Source organism: Pan paniscus, chromosome 18 (genome assembly GCF_029289425.2).
Source record: "Pan paniscus chromosome 18, NHGRI_mPanPan1-v2.0_pri, whole genome shotgun sequence".
Taxonomy (NCBI): domain Eukaryota; kingdom Metazoa; phylum Chordata; class Mammalia; order Primates; family Hominidae; genus Pan; species Pan paniscus.
The window spans coordinates 91,401,984-91,418,314 of NC_073267.2; the positions used below are offsets into that span (position 1 = coordinate 91,401,984).

The window sequence follows — 16,331 nt, forward strand, 5'->3', positions numbered from 1 at the left end:
TGAAAACTGTGTGGAGACGATATAGTATGGTGGTGAGGGTCAGAACACATGTTTCTGTCTCAGCTCTGCCAACTCTAGAGCCCTGGGCAGATTTTCTAACGTCTTGTGTACCTCGGTTTCTTCATCCTTCTAGCAAAAACAAAAACAAAAAAACAGGAAAAAAGAAAAAGGTCATCTATCAAGGATTATCATTGGGGTGAAGTGAGCCTGTGTGGGAAGTGAGTCTAGTGTCAGGAGGCCTGGCTGCAAACGCACCCCGTGACTTTGGATGAGACCCTTCCTCTCTCGGGGCGTCAGTTTCCTTATAAACGGGGACTGGGCCAAGTTGGCAGTTTCTCAGGGCCCTTTACACCCTAACCCATCTGATTCTTTGATTGTCTTCCATCTTCTGCCTTCCTTACATGAGTAACATGTTGCTGTCTCTATCTCTTTCAACCAGAAAAAGATTTACAAATATAAGAAAGTGCTGAGTAACCCAAGCCGCTGGGAAGTTGTCTTGAAAGAGATCCGGACCCTGGTGGACATGGCCCTGACATCCCCCCTGCAGGATGACTCCATCAACCAGGCCCCACTGGAAATCGTCTCGAAACTGCTCTCAGAGGTAAAACCCCTCCCCTGGACCCCTTTACATTGTTTGCCTTTCCCTCCACCGATCACCGGCTCCATGCCAAGCAGCAGGCGCAGGCAGAGCTCCGTGTGGGCTGTGTTGTCGCCCTGCTGCCGAAGGAGGTGAGCAGTTGCCCACCCAGCCGTGTGTGGGAGTTGGAGAGGGAGGCTTGCCCCAGCTGCTTGCAGCTGCGCTGTCTGGGGATTGTAGGCACCGAAGAGGAGGTGTTGCCCCGTGCAGTGAGAGCCAGTAGTCCCAGCCCCATCTCTGTCTTCCCCTAGCAGTGGCCCACATGAGCTCCAGGGGTCCAGGGGGATTCAGCTTTCTGCCCTCGTCACCCCACAAAGCCTGTAGATGTGCTCTGTTTAATTTAAACACCATTTTAAAAATCAGGAGATTTCACAGTACAGTGGGAATTTCCAGGTTCTCTTTAAAAACAATCAGAAAATCCAGCCGCGGTTTGCAGCTGGTGCTACCTGATGCCACCCGTCGGCTGGGCCTCCTGTGCCATCTGCTTTGCTGGCCTCCTCGCATATTGAATGTGTGCTTTGTGCCAGGCACCATCTGGGAATTCAAGCAAAGACAAGCCCCCTACCCCCCTGGAGCTTGTGTCCCGGCAGGGGAGACAGGCAGTGAACAATGAAACTCATCAGCGAGTCTGTCCCGCTGTTGGTTAGGCAGAAGGCGCTTCGGAAATGTGCTTCTTTCTGTTTTCTGTTTCAGGTGCTATTCTAGGTGCTTTACAAATATTAATACTGCTCTCGTTTATTTGCTCACCTGGCCCTCTGGGAACACTGGAGTTGATGACTCCTGATTTAAACTGTGCACAGCCACCAGACTGATGCTTCTGTCCCCCTCCCCTGAGTGATACCCCCGGTCCTGGGTCGCCCCCGTCAAGCTCCCATTGCAAGTGCCTGGCTGCCTGGAGCCCTCCCCTTTCTCTGCAGGCCCACACTGGCCGCTGCCCGTGGGACGGGGCCTGGCACCGGCCCTCCGTGTCTGTGCAGTAGAGAAGGTCCCTCACTCCAGGAGGAGGCGAGGTGGGAGGTAGAAAGTAGGTGGCAGTGACAGTCTCAGGCAGAGGGACAGAGGTCAGAGGTGTTGTCCTCAGTTGGGAGACCAGCATCGTTCCAAGAGGAGTAAAAACCCAGGCTGGGAAATGAATCACAGAGTGGCTGGAATTCTGAGCCTGGGTGCTGGATGTCCAGCTCCAGGTGCAGACTTCTCATCTGGAGAAGGGGTCCCTGCTCACCTGTAGTAAGCCAGGCAGGTGCCAGGTGCCACCCAATCTGGAGTGCAGTGGCGTGACGGCTCACTGCAACCTCCGCCTCCTGGGTTCAAGCAGTTCTCCTGCCACAGCCTCCCAAGTAGCTGAGATTACAGGCGTGCGCCACCATGCCCAGCTAATTTTTGTATTTTTAGTAGAGACAAGGTTTCACTGTGTTGGCCAGGCTGATCTTGAACTCCTGACTTCAAATGGTCCATCTGCCTTGGCCTCCCAAAGTGAGACAGCCTCTCTTTTAAAACTCACATTCTCTCTGAAAGATGGGCCTTTCTGTCTTCACTTCACAGATGAGGAAATTGAGGCCCAGTGATACTGAGTGACCTGCCCAACTCACGTGGCAGGTTTGTAATGGAGCTAGAAGTTCCACCTCAGAGTTGCCAAGCGCTTTTGAGACCAACTTGGCCACCACTTCAGCGCCACCAGGCTCAACCACCACCACACCCTTATTAAATCAGGGCAGTGCTGAGGGCAGCAGACGTGCCCCATTGCCGGCCTCGGGCAAGATTTTTTTTTCCCCTCTCAGATGTGCTTCAGGTGACCGCATGACTGTTGGCCTTCACATCCCTCCTTGGGCTTTTATTATTATTATTATTATTATTATTATTATTATTATTATTAACAATGGGGTCTCACTGTGTTGCCCAGGTTGGTCTCAAACTCCTGGGCTCAAGTGATCCTCCCACCTTGGCCTCCCAAAGTGCTGGGATTATAGGCATGAGCCACCACACCTAGGTCCAGACACCTGGCTGAGGGTGCTTCTTGGGCTTTAAAGTAAAAATCTCAAAGGCAGCTGACCCTTAAGTGCTAGGATGGAAGAATAAAGATATTTAAAGTAGGAAAATGGAAGAAGTTTCCATGTGCTTTGAAGCTACCGTGTCAGGCAAGGAGTCAGCATTACTCACCCTACTTTACTGAAGAGAGCTGACATTTAGGGACAGAGCTGGGACTCCAGCCCAGGCTGCCTGACCCAGCATCCACTCATGCATGCTCTGCAGTGGTCAGTTTGATGGCCCTTAGACCTCCCCAGTTTCTCCCAAGGACCCTGCAAGGTAAGTATTAAAATGTATAGAGGAGTAACCCGGGGTGCTGAGAGGTTAAGTAGCTTACACAGGGCCAGTCAGATTAAGTGTTGGGCCAGGACCCTCGCCCGGGTCTGCCCAGTGGTGAAGCTTATGCCCCTGCACATAGATGTGAGATAAACCCGGGTTGATAGAGACTTTCTGGCAAGTATGTAACTATGGAGATGAAGAGTGCGTGTTGTAGGGTCGGAAGGACCTTGTCCTGCCCTCAGTAGCTGGGTGGCCTTGGACGAGTTGCTAGGCCTTTCTGTGCCCAGTTGTTTTCTGTAAATTGGGTCTGAGACGAGTACCTATTTCATAGAATTGAGGATGCGATGCTCTCATATGCATAAAGTGCTTGGCACTGTGCCTAACTTGCAAGGGCCTTTGATACATGGCCACATTTTCATTGTCATAGGGGATGTCTGTGGTCTGAACCCCGTAAGCACCTTCAGCCAGGGATCTGGAGCTAGTAGCTGGAAAAACAAACATCTGCCTTCGACCTCCGTGCCCTGTTTTGGGGCTGGGTTGTTTCTCTGTTCTGTTTGCCCAAGTTGTTTGCAAGGCCTCCTCTGGAGACGTTCCAGGCATCACCAGACCAACCAGAAGGTGGAAGGATCTGGAGGGAGCAGGCAGAGGGGCATCGTGGAGGGAGCTGTTAAGGACGCAAAACGTTCCGAGAAAGAACTGTCCGTCCACCAGCAAAGCAAAGCTGGCTGTCCCCACCCTCCCAGGCCTTTGTTGAGTTGCGTGTAAAGTGGCCGCTTAGCTTGAGAGTCAACTGTTCCCTCTAATGCAGTGGCTATTAGTGGACATGCTCTACCAGGGGTGGAAAATGGCCCTGGGGGAGAGAAGGCTCCCTGTAGAATGCATGGGCTGTCCTGTGACTGGGACAAAGGAAATGGTGTCCGTGGTCGCCAAAGCCTTCCTGGAAAGGTGCGTGGGTGGCGGCAAGGGATGGATGTGTCGAGCTGCCCTTGGCAGCCCAAAATAAGGAACTGCTTCTTGGATGGGTGGTGGAGCACTGTAGCTCAGTGGCAGGAAATATAGACTTTAGAGTAAGGACAGACGGGTTCATATCCTCACTGCACCCCCTATTACCCTGCGCCTGCTAGTCACTGCATCCCGTCAGTCTTAGGCAGCTGATCAGTCAATGGGATAGTAGAGAACCTGTCATAATCAAAAGAAATTGGTGGCATGAGCAAAACAAAGCTCTTACACAGTGCCTGAGGCATAGAGAGCTCAGCAGTCGTAAGGAGAGACCAAGGCCAGGCTTTTCCCCGAGGCTGAAAAATGACTGATAGTTAATAATCTACCATAAACAGGCTGCTCAAACTCCACTCATATCCACTAAAGAAAAAAAGCATGTTCAGATCCAAAAAACATCCTTTCACATGCCTGGATTCTAGGTATCTTGGGTCCGACCTCACCTAGGTCAGGACGTCTCGGGACCGGTAGAGACTCATGTTGTTCATTCAGATGCTGACCTGGCTTCACGGCCTCCCGCAGCCCTCGGGAGCCAGCTTATTGGGCAAAAGCAAATTCATAGCTCGCAAGCTTTTCTTTTGCCTTGGCTGCTGTAAACACATTAGATACCCCCATATGCCTTAAGCCTGTCCAGGTGGTGGGAGCCATGGGGCTCTGTCTAGAACCAGAACAATCGATCTTGCCAACACTGTTCAAATGAGGGGTCTCTTTACAAGCAGCCAATGTGGCTCTTTTAGGAAATACGAATTGGCACCACCAATTTGGTGTGTCCACCAAAACAGACAAGCAAAGCAGAACACACCACGAAACTAGCAAGAAAGAAGGGTGGGCACTTTTGAGTTTTCCTGTGATTCCTTGTTTATGGCACAGCCGTCTCTTTCTTTGTTCAAGTACTCACAGATGGCGGCACAGGTCGAGCATCTCTAATCCTGAAACCTGAAATGCTCCAAAGTCCAAAACTTTCTTTTTAGAGACAATCTCGCTCTGTCGCCCAGGCTGGAGTGTGGTGGCACAATCTCAGCTCACTGCAGCCTCCGCCTTTTGGATTCAAATACTTCTCCTGCCTCAGCCTCCCGAGTAGCGAGTACCATGCCCAGATAATTTTTGTATTTTTTGTAGAGACGGGGTTTCGCCATGTTGGCCAGGCTGATCTTGAACCCCTGGCCTCAAGCAATCCACACTCCTCAGCCTCCCAAAGTGCTGGGATTACAGGCATGGGAGCCGCCATGCCTGGCCAAAAGTCCGAAACTTTCTGAGCATCAACATGACACTCAAAGGAAACGTTCATTGGAGAGTTTCAGGTTTTGCATTCTCAGACTAGGTTGCTCAACTGGTTAAGTATAATGCAGATATTCCAAAATTAAAAAAAAAAATGGAAATCCAAAACACATGTTCCCAAGCATTTTCAGTAAGGGATGTTCAACCTGTAACAGTTACCAATTATTTAAGAAAAGTCCAGATTGGGAAGGAAACAGGACCCCTAAAATTTCAGCAAATGTAATCCATTCAACCTAATTATGTTTTTGCAAGTCAGTTGCTAGCATTTGAATTCAGCTAAAACATCTCGGGCCCACTCACGGAACTTCATGTTCCTTGGGAACTTAGTTTGAGAAGCACTGAAATCATATACGTGTTACTCCTAAAAGGCTGCCTGGCACAGATTAGGACTCTTGAAAGGTCTCTTTCTTTACATACTTATTATGAACCTGCCTTCTGGCTTCTAAGCAGTTTCACTTTGACGAGGGCCAGATCCTCTCCCAACAGCCTATTGAGGTTACTGGAAGCCCTGTTGACCGAAGCAGGAACTGAGTCTCCCCTAGACTTGACTCACTCAAGGTCACATAACTCAAGCCCCGAAACAGGGACAAGAACTCAGTTCTCCCTGCCCCAAAACCATACTTTCTCCCCCTTCCCGACCTTGCCCCTGAGGGTGTTCTGATCTGTTTAATTAAGAAAAAATGACAGTGACAGTTGGTCTGTGACGCTGAAGATGTTTCGAAACTGTGGATCTTGAAATCCAAATGCTCGTTTTCTTAATTTTCTTTTGTTTTGTTTTCCTCCTGCTGTCTCCATTCAATCCTTTAGAACACAAACTTGACCACCCAGGAGCATGAAAACATCATTGTGGTAAGTTCCTCTCGAACACGCTCCCTCCACCCACCTCCGCCTCCTGGAGCCTACAACCCTTTTCCTGGTTTGGGGTAATTCTGGCGCCTGCGTAATCCACCAGCATCTGGCCTTGCTCCGTTTTGTCTTTTTTAGCAAGCCGGACGCACCTCCCTCTGCCTTTGCATATTTCAGAGCCCCAGTTGATAGGAGCGGGAGTGTAATTGTCTGTCTTTGAGGTTTGTAGCAAATGTATCATAATCGCCTCCTCCTTCCTGCATCTGCCTAGGGAGTTGAAGGCAGGAGATGGCAGAGCCCGTATAATTTATTCAGAGGCATCACCCCATTAGCTGAAAGGTAAACGTTCTCTTTCTTGCCCCAGGACATGTCTCCCAATTAATCCACAAATAGAACTTGGATTTAATTCCCTGTGATACATAAAGTGAGATGCTATTTTCTGGGGCTCTACCATGATGTAAGCATTTTTGGGGTAAAATATCTTCCTGGATGACTTTTAGCTACGAAACCTAACTCTCACTTGAGAGAAGAAAGAAATGAAATTGCACCTGCTAGATAGTAAGCACCATGCTATGTATTTGAATTCACAGGTAACCTAGTCCCTAAGGAGTTCATCATCTATTGTAGGAAGACAAAAGTGATCACCGCAAAAAATAGAGACATTGAGTGCAGAGAGTAAGTAGAGTGATAAACTCCCCTGGGAAAGGAGCCAGAAAGCTTCCTAGAGGTAGTGCTATCTGAGCTGGGTTTTGAAGGATCAGTAGGAGTTTTCCAGGTGGCAACACGGGATAAAAGCATCCCAGAGAGAAGAAAGAAAATGTGCAAGAGCACAAAGATTTAAAGCAACGTAGTGTGTTCTGGAAGCTTCAGCATTGCTGGAGCATAAAGCATAAGGAAATGAGAAGCAGGCGGATGGGAGATGAAATAGAAGCAAGAGGCAGAGCCTTTTGTGCCCAGGAGGGGACCTTGGAACTAACCTGCCTGGGATGTCTCCTGGCTGCAAGGTACAGAACAAGAGCAGCATCAGTCACTAGGCCCCTCACGCTCCTCTAGCCGAATCAGGGCCTTGGGGGACCCACTCAGTCGGCCCTGGCAAGCCTAGCTGGGTACTGTATGCACAAAATGAGGTGAGCCCCAGGCCTTTGATTGTGGAGAGTCAAGGCAGCAGCTTCTGCCTTTGCTGTCAGCTCCAGTGTCTGGCACGTAGTGGGCTCTCAGTGGGTGTTTGCTAATGCTAACAGTATAGAGGTTTTCTCCATGCTTTCACCCGGACTATCCATTGCCTTCTCTTGCCAGAACAGGAGGACAAGTCAACCTGGGCACCCCCAATCACTCACCACCACCTTTTTCTGGCATAGTATTAATTCGTCAATTCATTTAACGAACTTTGCTGAGCATGTGAGTCTGACTATGTGCCAGACACAGATAGAGAGCTGGACAAGCCTTGAGGCCTGCCATTGAGGACTGAATGTGTGCTGAGAGAACCTGGCAGATCAACAGATAATACAAAAATAACATGGCCAAGGGCTGAGGTTTGTTCTGGGTGTTAGAGGGGGTGCAGAGGATAGGTACTTAACCTCTGTCAGGGAGGGTCCTGGGAGGATGATGATGGAGGACTTCCAGGAGGAGGTGACCAAGCTGAATCTTAAAGGATAGATAGGAGAATGTCAGGTAAACGGAGCAAGCTGGGGAAGGCAGTCCAGGCAGGGGGACTTACATGTGCAAAGGCAAAGTGGTAAGACGGGCTGCTGCAGAACCAGGAGCAAGCATGAGAGCTGGAAGGAGGTACTGCCTTCCTCTCCCTGCCAGCAACACCTGTGGGTCCCACTGAGTGCCTGGAAGCCCTGGATGGAGGACAAGGGCTTGCATTCAGGACAAGCCTGGGAAAGAAATTTTGATCTGAGAAACCCAGGCTGCATTTATCCAGCTAATGTGGCTGAACTGAACCCTTAATTGGGTCAGGTTGAGCTTCCCGGCTCAGCAGGAATGCCTGAGAACAGGAAAGAATTTGATCTGAGGGTCTGACCCTCACCCCTGCATTTTACAGCCTCCCCTTCCAGCATTCTTTTATTACTATTGCTGTTGTCATTATTATGACGCCTTCTGGAGCCTCCTTTCATTCCAACAGTTACATCCTCTTATTTGCCCTATTGGCAATTAGTCTTCTTCGGACATGCTTGGTAGTTTTTTATGCGCTAATTTTTCTACCATAGCTTGAGTTGGTTTTATTCATTCCATTGGCCAGGCAATAGTAACCATTGTTGGTCATGGACCAGGAGTCCAAACCCTAGCTGTGGTCCGGCTCACTATGGAAGGCGCTCACCATGGTGGTGAAGAACATGAGCTGAATCTAGGTTCAAGTTCAGAATCGAGTTCAGACCCAGACCCCAGCCATACTAGCTGTGACAGAACTTTTAATTTTACTTAAAATATCATTTTGCAAGTATTTCTTTTTTCTTTTTCTTTCTTTTTTTTTTAAGGCAGAGTCTCACTCTGTCACCCAGGCTAGAGTGCAGTGGCACGAACTCGGCTCACTGCAACTCCGCCTCCTAAGTTCAAGTGATTCTCCTGCCTCAGCCTCCCAAGTAGCTGGGATTACAGGGGCGCACACCACCACACCCAGTTAATTTTTGTATTTTTGATAGAGACGGAGTTTCCCTATGTTGGCCAGGCTGGTCTCGAACTCCTGACCTCAAGTGATCTACCTGCCTTGGCCTCCCAAAGTGCTGGGGTTACAGGCATGAGCCACTGTGCCCAGCCAATTTTGCAAGTATTTCATGAGTATGAGTATGTTTTCATCAGGAAAAGAGGATTTCATCCCATCCCAGTGCCCTCTTTAGAAACACCTTGTTTTCAGGTGGTGACAAACCCACACAGACAGATATGGTTGTGGATTTTGGGGGAATTTTTTTCTTTTCTTTTATTTTCTGCTTTTAATATGAATGATGTGATGCAGAATGTGTTGCTCTGCATTTATTTTTTCACTTCACAATATGGCCTGGAGATTGTTTGAAGTCTTTCCGTGGCTATCTACCCCACGGTTCCTGATGCTTGTTTGTTGTGTTTCAGGCAATCGCTCCTTTGCTGGAAAACAACCACCCACCACCAGATCTCTGTGAATTCTTTTGCAAGGTACGGGATTGCTGAGCTGGGGCTGTGGCTGCAGGAAGTAACCTCCCTCTGTGTGCACACCAGGGATTGGGTTTGCACAGAAAGGCCGAAAACCTGGGCCCCACCGTCTTGGGTCACGGTCCCAGACACAGGCGGAGGGCATGCCTGGCACCCATTCTTAGGGCTACACCCACCTCTCTGCCAGACAGGTAACAAAGAGTCACAAGGGGAACATCTTGCTTTTCCTTGGAATCACTTCCCGCCTGTCTTAGGAGACAGGTTGCTGCAGATTTCCTGGGCTCCTGACGTCAGAGCTGGGTTATTATTAGCCAAGGTTCCTCTGCGCAGTGGCTGGCCCACGGTGGGGTGCGGCTGTGGGGCTTTCCCTGAACACGGGAGGCAGCATGGTGCTCCAGGTTAGCTTAGAGGAGCTGTGGAGCAGGGCATCCGCTGCCAGGCACCCAGCACCAGCCTTGCAGTGGGATTCACATAGGACATGCCCAGGGCACATCGGGGACCAGGCATTTCTCATTCCCAGGGCACATCTTTGTGGCTCAGGCCGAACCAGCACACAAACCTGTTTTGTTCTTTGCTGTGTGGTTTTTTTAGCATAATAATTTTATGTCCTTGGAGAGACATGTTCTCGGCACTCCCCTGTCATACCCCTGCTGCCCCGCTCAGCTGGTCGTCATCCCTCCCCGCTCCCATTACCTGCCTCCTGCCAAGGTCACCCGCTGTCCTTTGGAGAGGCGTGGGCTGTGTCCAGCAGTGGGGACCAGCCTGTGGGGTAGAATAGCAGGCCCCTGGGAGGAAAGGGGGCTGTGGTGCGCTTGATTTCCCTTGCCGCCCCTTCCCGGCCCCCCGCCCTCCACCCCCCACCCCAGGGAGTCCTCTGTGTATGTGTCAGGGGACGGGAGCTTTGAAAGGGAGACAAGATTCAGTTGTCCTCCTGGAGTCTGCCTCCCTATCAGGATTCCTTTTCTAGCAATCCACACACCTTCTGGTCTGAGTGCCCAGGGTACCTGTCAGGGTCTGGACCCCCTGGCCTTAATGTGTGCATGTGCAATGTGTGCCCCCTGGCCCAGGGAGTGAACACCCATGAGTGTGTGTGTGTGTATACAGGTGTGGATACACACAGGCCCCGGACTCCTCAGGACACACAAGGGCCTTGTCTGCCCCCGGGACTCATGGGTATCATGCCCCCAGAAGAGTGGAATTAAATAACCCAGTATCCTGAGAGAACGGCCAGCTGCTCCTCTGCCTGTCCCAACAGGTCACCTCCTCCATCTCCTGTCCAATTTAACCCAAACCTGCCCCATGCTTGCCTCTCAAGCTTAGGATTTCACCCAGATCTCATGATTCTCAAAGTCTGGTTCTAGAACACTGGATATTTGTTGTAGAACAGGATACACTTGCCTCACTGTGTTTCCTACCTGAGGCTTCACTTGCCTCACAGTGTTTCTTACCTCAGCGTTCCTAGTAGCACAGTTTGGAAAGGGATGAGGTAGAAAAAGCTACCCTTTTTGGCATTCTTTGCTGTAATCCTGTGTGGGTGTTTCAAAGAGGGCCGTCTGCCTTTTGGAGGGAGGGGGGTCCCAGCCATGTGGGATACTTCTTTGGCTATTTTGCCTCTGGGAGTTGGAGCCCAGAGAGGAGAGCTTGAGGGGACCAAAGCCTCCCGCGCTGCATCCGCTCTGCCAAACTCCTGACAAATTCCAAGATCTGAGGAAAGTTTATTCATCTTGCTTTCTCAGGGGAGCCCTGATTTCTCTTATCCCAGGTCCAGCATCCTCATCCGGGGGCCGGGTGGGTGATACACGTGTGCAGGACACGAGGGAGGGGCTGGGCCTTGTCCTCACAGCCTATGAAGGGCTTCCTTTCCAATATGAAAAACAAAACACCGCGCTGGTGATGAATTGGGCCTGCAGACTGCCACCCGAGTGCTAAAGCCACCAATTGAAGAGTCACAGAATTTTCAACACCCTGGTGGTCAAATGCCAAAGCCCTCGTACTATCATACCCAATTTCCAAGGTCTTTCAGACCAAACATGCAGAATCTTAGCTTTACAGAAGTCTCATTATATATTAAATAAGGACCCTGTCAGAATGCCTGTGTGTACCATCTGAAACAGTCTCAAGCTTTAAGGTCAAAACCAAACAAAAAGCAAACAAAAGCTCTCATCTCGTCTACTTTTTTAACTCCAAAAAAAAAAAAAAAGAAAAAAATTTTAAGGCTATGGCACTCGTAGGTATTTCCCCAAATGAGTTCAACACACCTGTCCACACAAACATCTACATGTAGACGTTACAGCAGCTGTATTCATGACTACCAGAACCTGGAAGCACCCAAAATGCCTTCCAGTGGGTGAATGGATAAATAAACTGTGTAACAATGCAGTGTTATTCAGCACTAAAAAAAAACGAGCTAGCAGACCACGAAGAGAAAGGGGGAGCTTTAAATGCATATTAGTAAGTGAGAGGAGCCCATCTGAAAAGGCTGCACACTGCATGATTCCAACTACAGGACATTCTGGAAAAAGCAAAACTACGGAGACAGTAAAATGATCAGTGGTTGCCAGGGGTTGGGGAGAGGGAGGGATGAATTGGCTGAGCACAGAGGATTTTTAGGGAGTGAAACGACTTCCTATGAGATTACATTGGTGGCTCCAGGACATTAGACATTTGTCTAAACACCCAGAGCGCACAGCACCAAGAGTGAACCCTAAAGTCAACTGTGGACTCTGGGTAACAATGATGTGTCAGTGTGGGGTTCTCCATTGTAACAAATATCCCACAGGGTATACGTGCTACATTTGTTACACCGCACGGTCCTTTGGGGAGGCGTGGGCTGTGTCCACCAGTGAGACCAGCTTGTGGGGTAGAAATGCAGGCACCTGGGAGGAAAGGGGACCGTGGTGCACTTTACCCCCTGCCCAGGGAGTCCTCTGTGTGTGCATCAGGGGACAGGAAAGGGAAACAAGATTGTGTTGTCCTCTTGGGCCCTGTCTCTCCACCAGGATTCCTTTTCCAGTGCCCCACATGCCCACTGGCCTATGTGCCCAGGGTACGTTTCAGGGCCGCCTGGATCGCCCCCACCCCATCCTTAATAGGAGCATGTGCAGTGATCGTTGGGGAGGCTGTGCGTGCCGGGGGCAGGGCGTATCTGGGAAAGCTCTCTACCTTCCTCTCCGTTCTGCTCTGAACCTAGAACTGGCCCCCCTCCAAAATAAACTCATTTTTAGAAAGCAGTGCAGCAGTGTTCATCAAGGGAACCCAGGCACCCACAGCTGGGCTCACTGTCCCCAGCCCTGCTAGCAGCCACGGGCTGTGTTCAGAACATTCTTAGGGCCGCAGTAACTGTACCCCACTCTGTCCCCAGCACTGCAGAGAGCGGCCCCGGTCCATGGTGGTCATCGAGGTGTTCACCCCCGTGGTGCAGCGAATCCTCAAGCATAACATGGTGAGTCACCCTGCCCCAACACCCAGACCCCAGCTCCCAGAACATGAGGCCCCGCGCGCCTCCCTGGCCTTTTGCGTTGGCACAGATTTGGGGAATGTGGTTGGCCCAGCGTGACAGCCAGGAACTGGGGTTGAGATTCTGGTTAAGGACTTTTGGGGGTTTTGTACAGCTTGTCCTCCATTACGGCAACAGGAAGAATCTTTTTGCAGTTCCTAATAATTACAAAAATACCGCAACTGGAGGAGAAGAGGAAAGCCTCCGGGGAAGAATAGGCCCAAATAATGTCTGTAGATGCCCCGCCCTCAAGGACCCAGAGCGCGACTTTGCACTCCTTTAATGTGGGCTGCGCACAGCGAGGTCCTTCCAGAGAGCACTGTATGGAAGGGGGCAGGAGTAGCCTTGCAGTGGAGAAACCAGACACACTCAGCCTCAGCCAGGTGATCAAGGTCAACATCGACAACAAGCCAGTTAGACAGAATGTTCCCTTCATAGGACGTATAAAAATGACACTTGACCTCTATGGTCTTCCTTCCAGTAACCCATCACCCCATTCCAATCATGAGAAAAACATCAGACAAATCCCGACAAGGGGACAGTCTGCAAAGTACCTGGCCAGTACTCCCCACGGTCAAGGTCATCAAAAACAAGGAGATTCTAAGAAACTGTCACAGCTCAGAGGAGTCTACGGGGGCGTAACGACTAAATGTCATTTGGGGCTCTCCATGGGATCCCAGAACAGAAAAGGGACATGAAGGGAAAACTGAGGAAATCTGAATAAAGCTTGGCCTTTAATTTTTTTTTTTTTAAAATACAAAAGCAGGATTTAATTGCACACTTAGAGCGGGTGGGGCGCTTGTAATCTGTGTGGCCCCTTGGTGTTCCCTCATCATTCCAGGGACAGCAGCAAATGCCATTATTTGCCCTGTGTGACACGAGGAAACTGAGACTTAGCTAGGTCCACTAAGTGGCCACAGGGGCCACAGGTAGGAATAAGAATAACATCTTTTTGCAGATGCTTATTGAACACTTTCTTGGAGTCAAGAGTGTGGTGCTCTTTGAGTGTATTGTGTTATTAACCCTCATGCCCTTCCCATGACACCTGTGCATAGGAGGAATCTGGGACCCAGAGAGGCGGGACAGGATAGGCAGGGTCTGATGAGCAGCTGTGGGTGGTCCTGGTGGGAGCTAAGGAGCAGGCAGCCTGAGGCCAGGGCCCATTCCCAATCACATGTTGTACTGAGCCAGCCACCACCTTAGATTTTAGAGTCTCCTGGAGCACGTGAAAACAACTGAAAAAGGGTAACCACACATCATTTCACTTGTGATATAGCTTGCCTGTCTCCACACCATGCCCCTGAAGAATACTATATCACCTACAGCCCCTTCCCCAGTCAGGAATGGAAGTGCATGACACATGTGCTCCTCTACCCCTTCCATGCTCATGGCAGACATCATTAATCAATTATAGCACTCTTTCTGTAGAGCCAGAGACAGCATCACACTCTTTCCCCTCCTGCATTCCAGGCCACCACTACCAACTGAAATCGTGTTAGTACCATAATGAATGCTATGTACCATTCTCTACCCTAAGCGATTGCAAACTGTAAATGAATTGTTGCTGATTTCTGAGCCCCTCCTAGATTTGGGGTAAATTCATTTCTTGTTTTCAGAACACAGGGGATAGGGACACCCTGTGCAGTTCTTTCTCCAGGACAAGGAGACTCCCCACTGGGGGATGGGGCGGGGTTTCTGCCTTAATTTGGGCGCTCATAGTTTCAAGGAGGAGCTCTTTCTGGCTTTGGCCAGCTGGAAGGAAAGGGGCCCTGTTTGTTAACTTTAAAATCACTACGGGTGTAGTGTATGGAGTGGGCTGTGCCATGCTGGAGTTCAGAGCAAAGGTTCTTCAGGTTTTCTTGTGAAGGACCTTAACTTGTCAATGGCAGAGCCACACCCCCGGGACATACTTGGCAGAGGAATGCCTCTTCAGGCACATAAACATTTTTGCATATTCCATGTTAGTCAATAAACCGTTTCATAAGGGTTCTTTGGGGACATCTGACTTCAAAGGGAAAAAATTCATAATTCAGACAGGCTCTCGGGGCTTCACCATACAACGCCTCTCTTGTATTTGGTTAGTTTTATGGGCCTGGAGTGTTGACCATGTATTAATTTTCTCTATAAAAATCAGAACCGCTCTGGGCAGACCCAGAATTTATAGTATCTGTGGCAGTCTGGCAGAGAGTAGGGACCCTCAGCCATGAGTCCTCGCCTCACTGGTAACGAGTACCCCCTAAGTGATCCCAGGTGTCTGGGGATGCTTTAACGCACCCAGATCCCACCTTGCTCTTGGCGCCTCCTAATTACACACCATGAGCGGCGGCGGCAGAGGAGAACTGCTGGGAGGACCGAGGAGGATCCGCTTCTCGTGTAGAAGAACAGACTGTATTAAACAGTGATTATGGCCATGCCAGGCACAGGAAGACCTGACCTCATGGAATCGTAACAACACAGGCGGTGGGCGAGAGAGTTTGACATTTACTCACTGAATGCTCCCTGATGCTTAATGAGTGGGCACGGGTCAGCAGCACCGTTGTGGAGCTGGGGCTCTCAGCTGGTGTGGGGGGTCATGTCTCTGGCTAAGGAGCGTACCTAGCCTACCTAAGCCATGAGCCTGTTGGGGTGGCATGAACAGTGACTGCTCTTCACCCCAAATGCAGTGTTTCTCCTTAAGGAGGCACTCAGACATTTAGGAAACGGGGAGAACGTAGCCACGGTGCTGTTCTGGGATTTGGGGGCTCCCCCATTCTGGGTGCATCTCTTGCAAATATGTGCCCCCTTTCATGGATGAGCAAACTGAAGCTTTGAGAGTCTCAAAGAATGTTCTTTGCTAGACTGAAATAAAAACTAGAAACAAAAGGAAGCGGTTCTTTAGTATGTTCCCCTGGAGATTCAGTCCAAATAATTCGCCAAACTGCGTTCTGAAGAATGACCATGTATCTCTGTGCCCCCACGCCACTCGGAGTGTTCTTGTGGCAAAGGAGGCGAGAAGACACGGCTGTGGTCCGCAGTGGACCGCCAAGTAACCTGACCTCCAGTTTTCCAAGGGGAGTGTATTTTTCAGAGGCTGCTGGATCCCTCTGTAAATGTTTACTTCCATGGAAATGACCTTGATTATTCAAAAATCTAATAGCTAAGATGACAGTTACCTTAAGTCTCTGCTGAAGCAGTTTACAAAATCATAAAACCCTCGTGGTGGAAGGGGGCTAGAGATCACTTCTGTGGACCCTCATTCCATAGTGGGGTCAGTGAGGCCCAGAGACAGACGTGGTAGCCCAAAGCCAGATTAAATACTTGTGAGGCAGAGCCCTCATTTTCTAACCCGGGAGGGAGGGAGGGAGGGAGAGAAAGAGAGAGAGAGAGAGAGAGAGAGAGTGTGTGTGTGTGTGTGTGTGTGTGTGTGTGTTTGTGTTCATGCCAGTGCGTGCATTTTTCTGCACTTGCTCCGGGGGCTCTGCTTCCCTCTTTATGTAGCAGGACAGTCCTAGCAGGCAGACGAGTGAAAGCTCCCCCTGCGCTGTCTCTCACAAAGGACCCCTTTGACTCCACATGAAGAAGCCCCCAGCAGCTCTAGAAACTCTCTCCTGGGAGCCTGCGGGAGGGAGTGGTAGGAACGGGTTCCACTCAGAGCTTTCATGCCAG

At 50.1% G+C, this 16,331-nt stretch overlaps 1 protein-coding gene across 4 annotated transcripts in view; it reads left to right on the plus strand.

Annotated features, from left to right (window-relative positions):
* The window catches only part of CMIP (c-Maf inducing protein), a 268,332-nt gene that overhangs the window by 207,369 nt on the left and 44,632 nt on the right, over positions 1 to 16,331 (plus strand). For all 4 annotated transcript variants that reach the window (XR_004666951.3, XM_034940794.4, XM_034940796.3 and 1 more), the window contains 4 exons: positions 440 to 601; positions 6,023 to 6,064; positions 9,131 to 9,193; positions 12,552 to 12,632. Coding sequence is in view for 3 of the 4 variants with exons in the window: in XM_034940794.4 (XP_034796685.1) it covers positions 440 to 601; positions 6,023 to 6,064; positions 9,131 to 9,193; positions 12,552 to 12,632 (348 nt within the window). In the remaining variant the exon portion in view is untranslated. The remainder of the gene's footprint in view (positions 1 to 439; positions 602 to 6,022; positions 6,065 to 9,130; positions 9,194 to 12,551; positions 12,633 to 16,331) is intronic.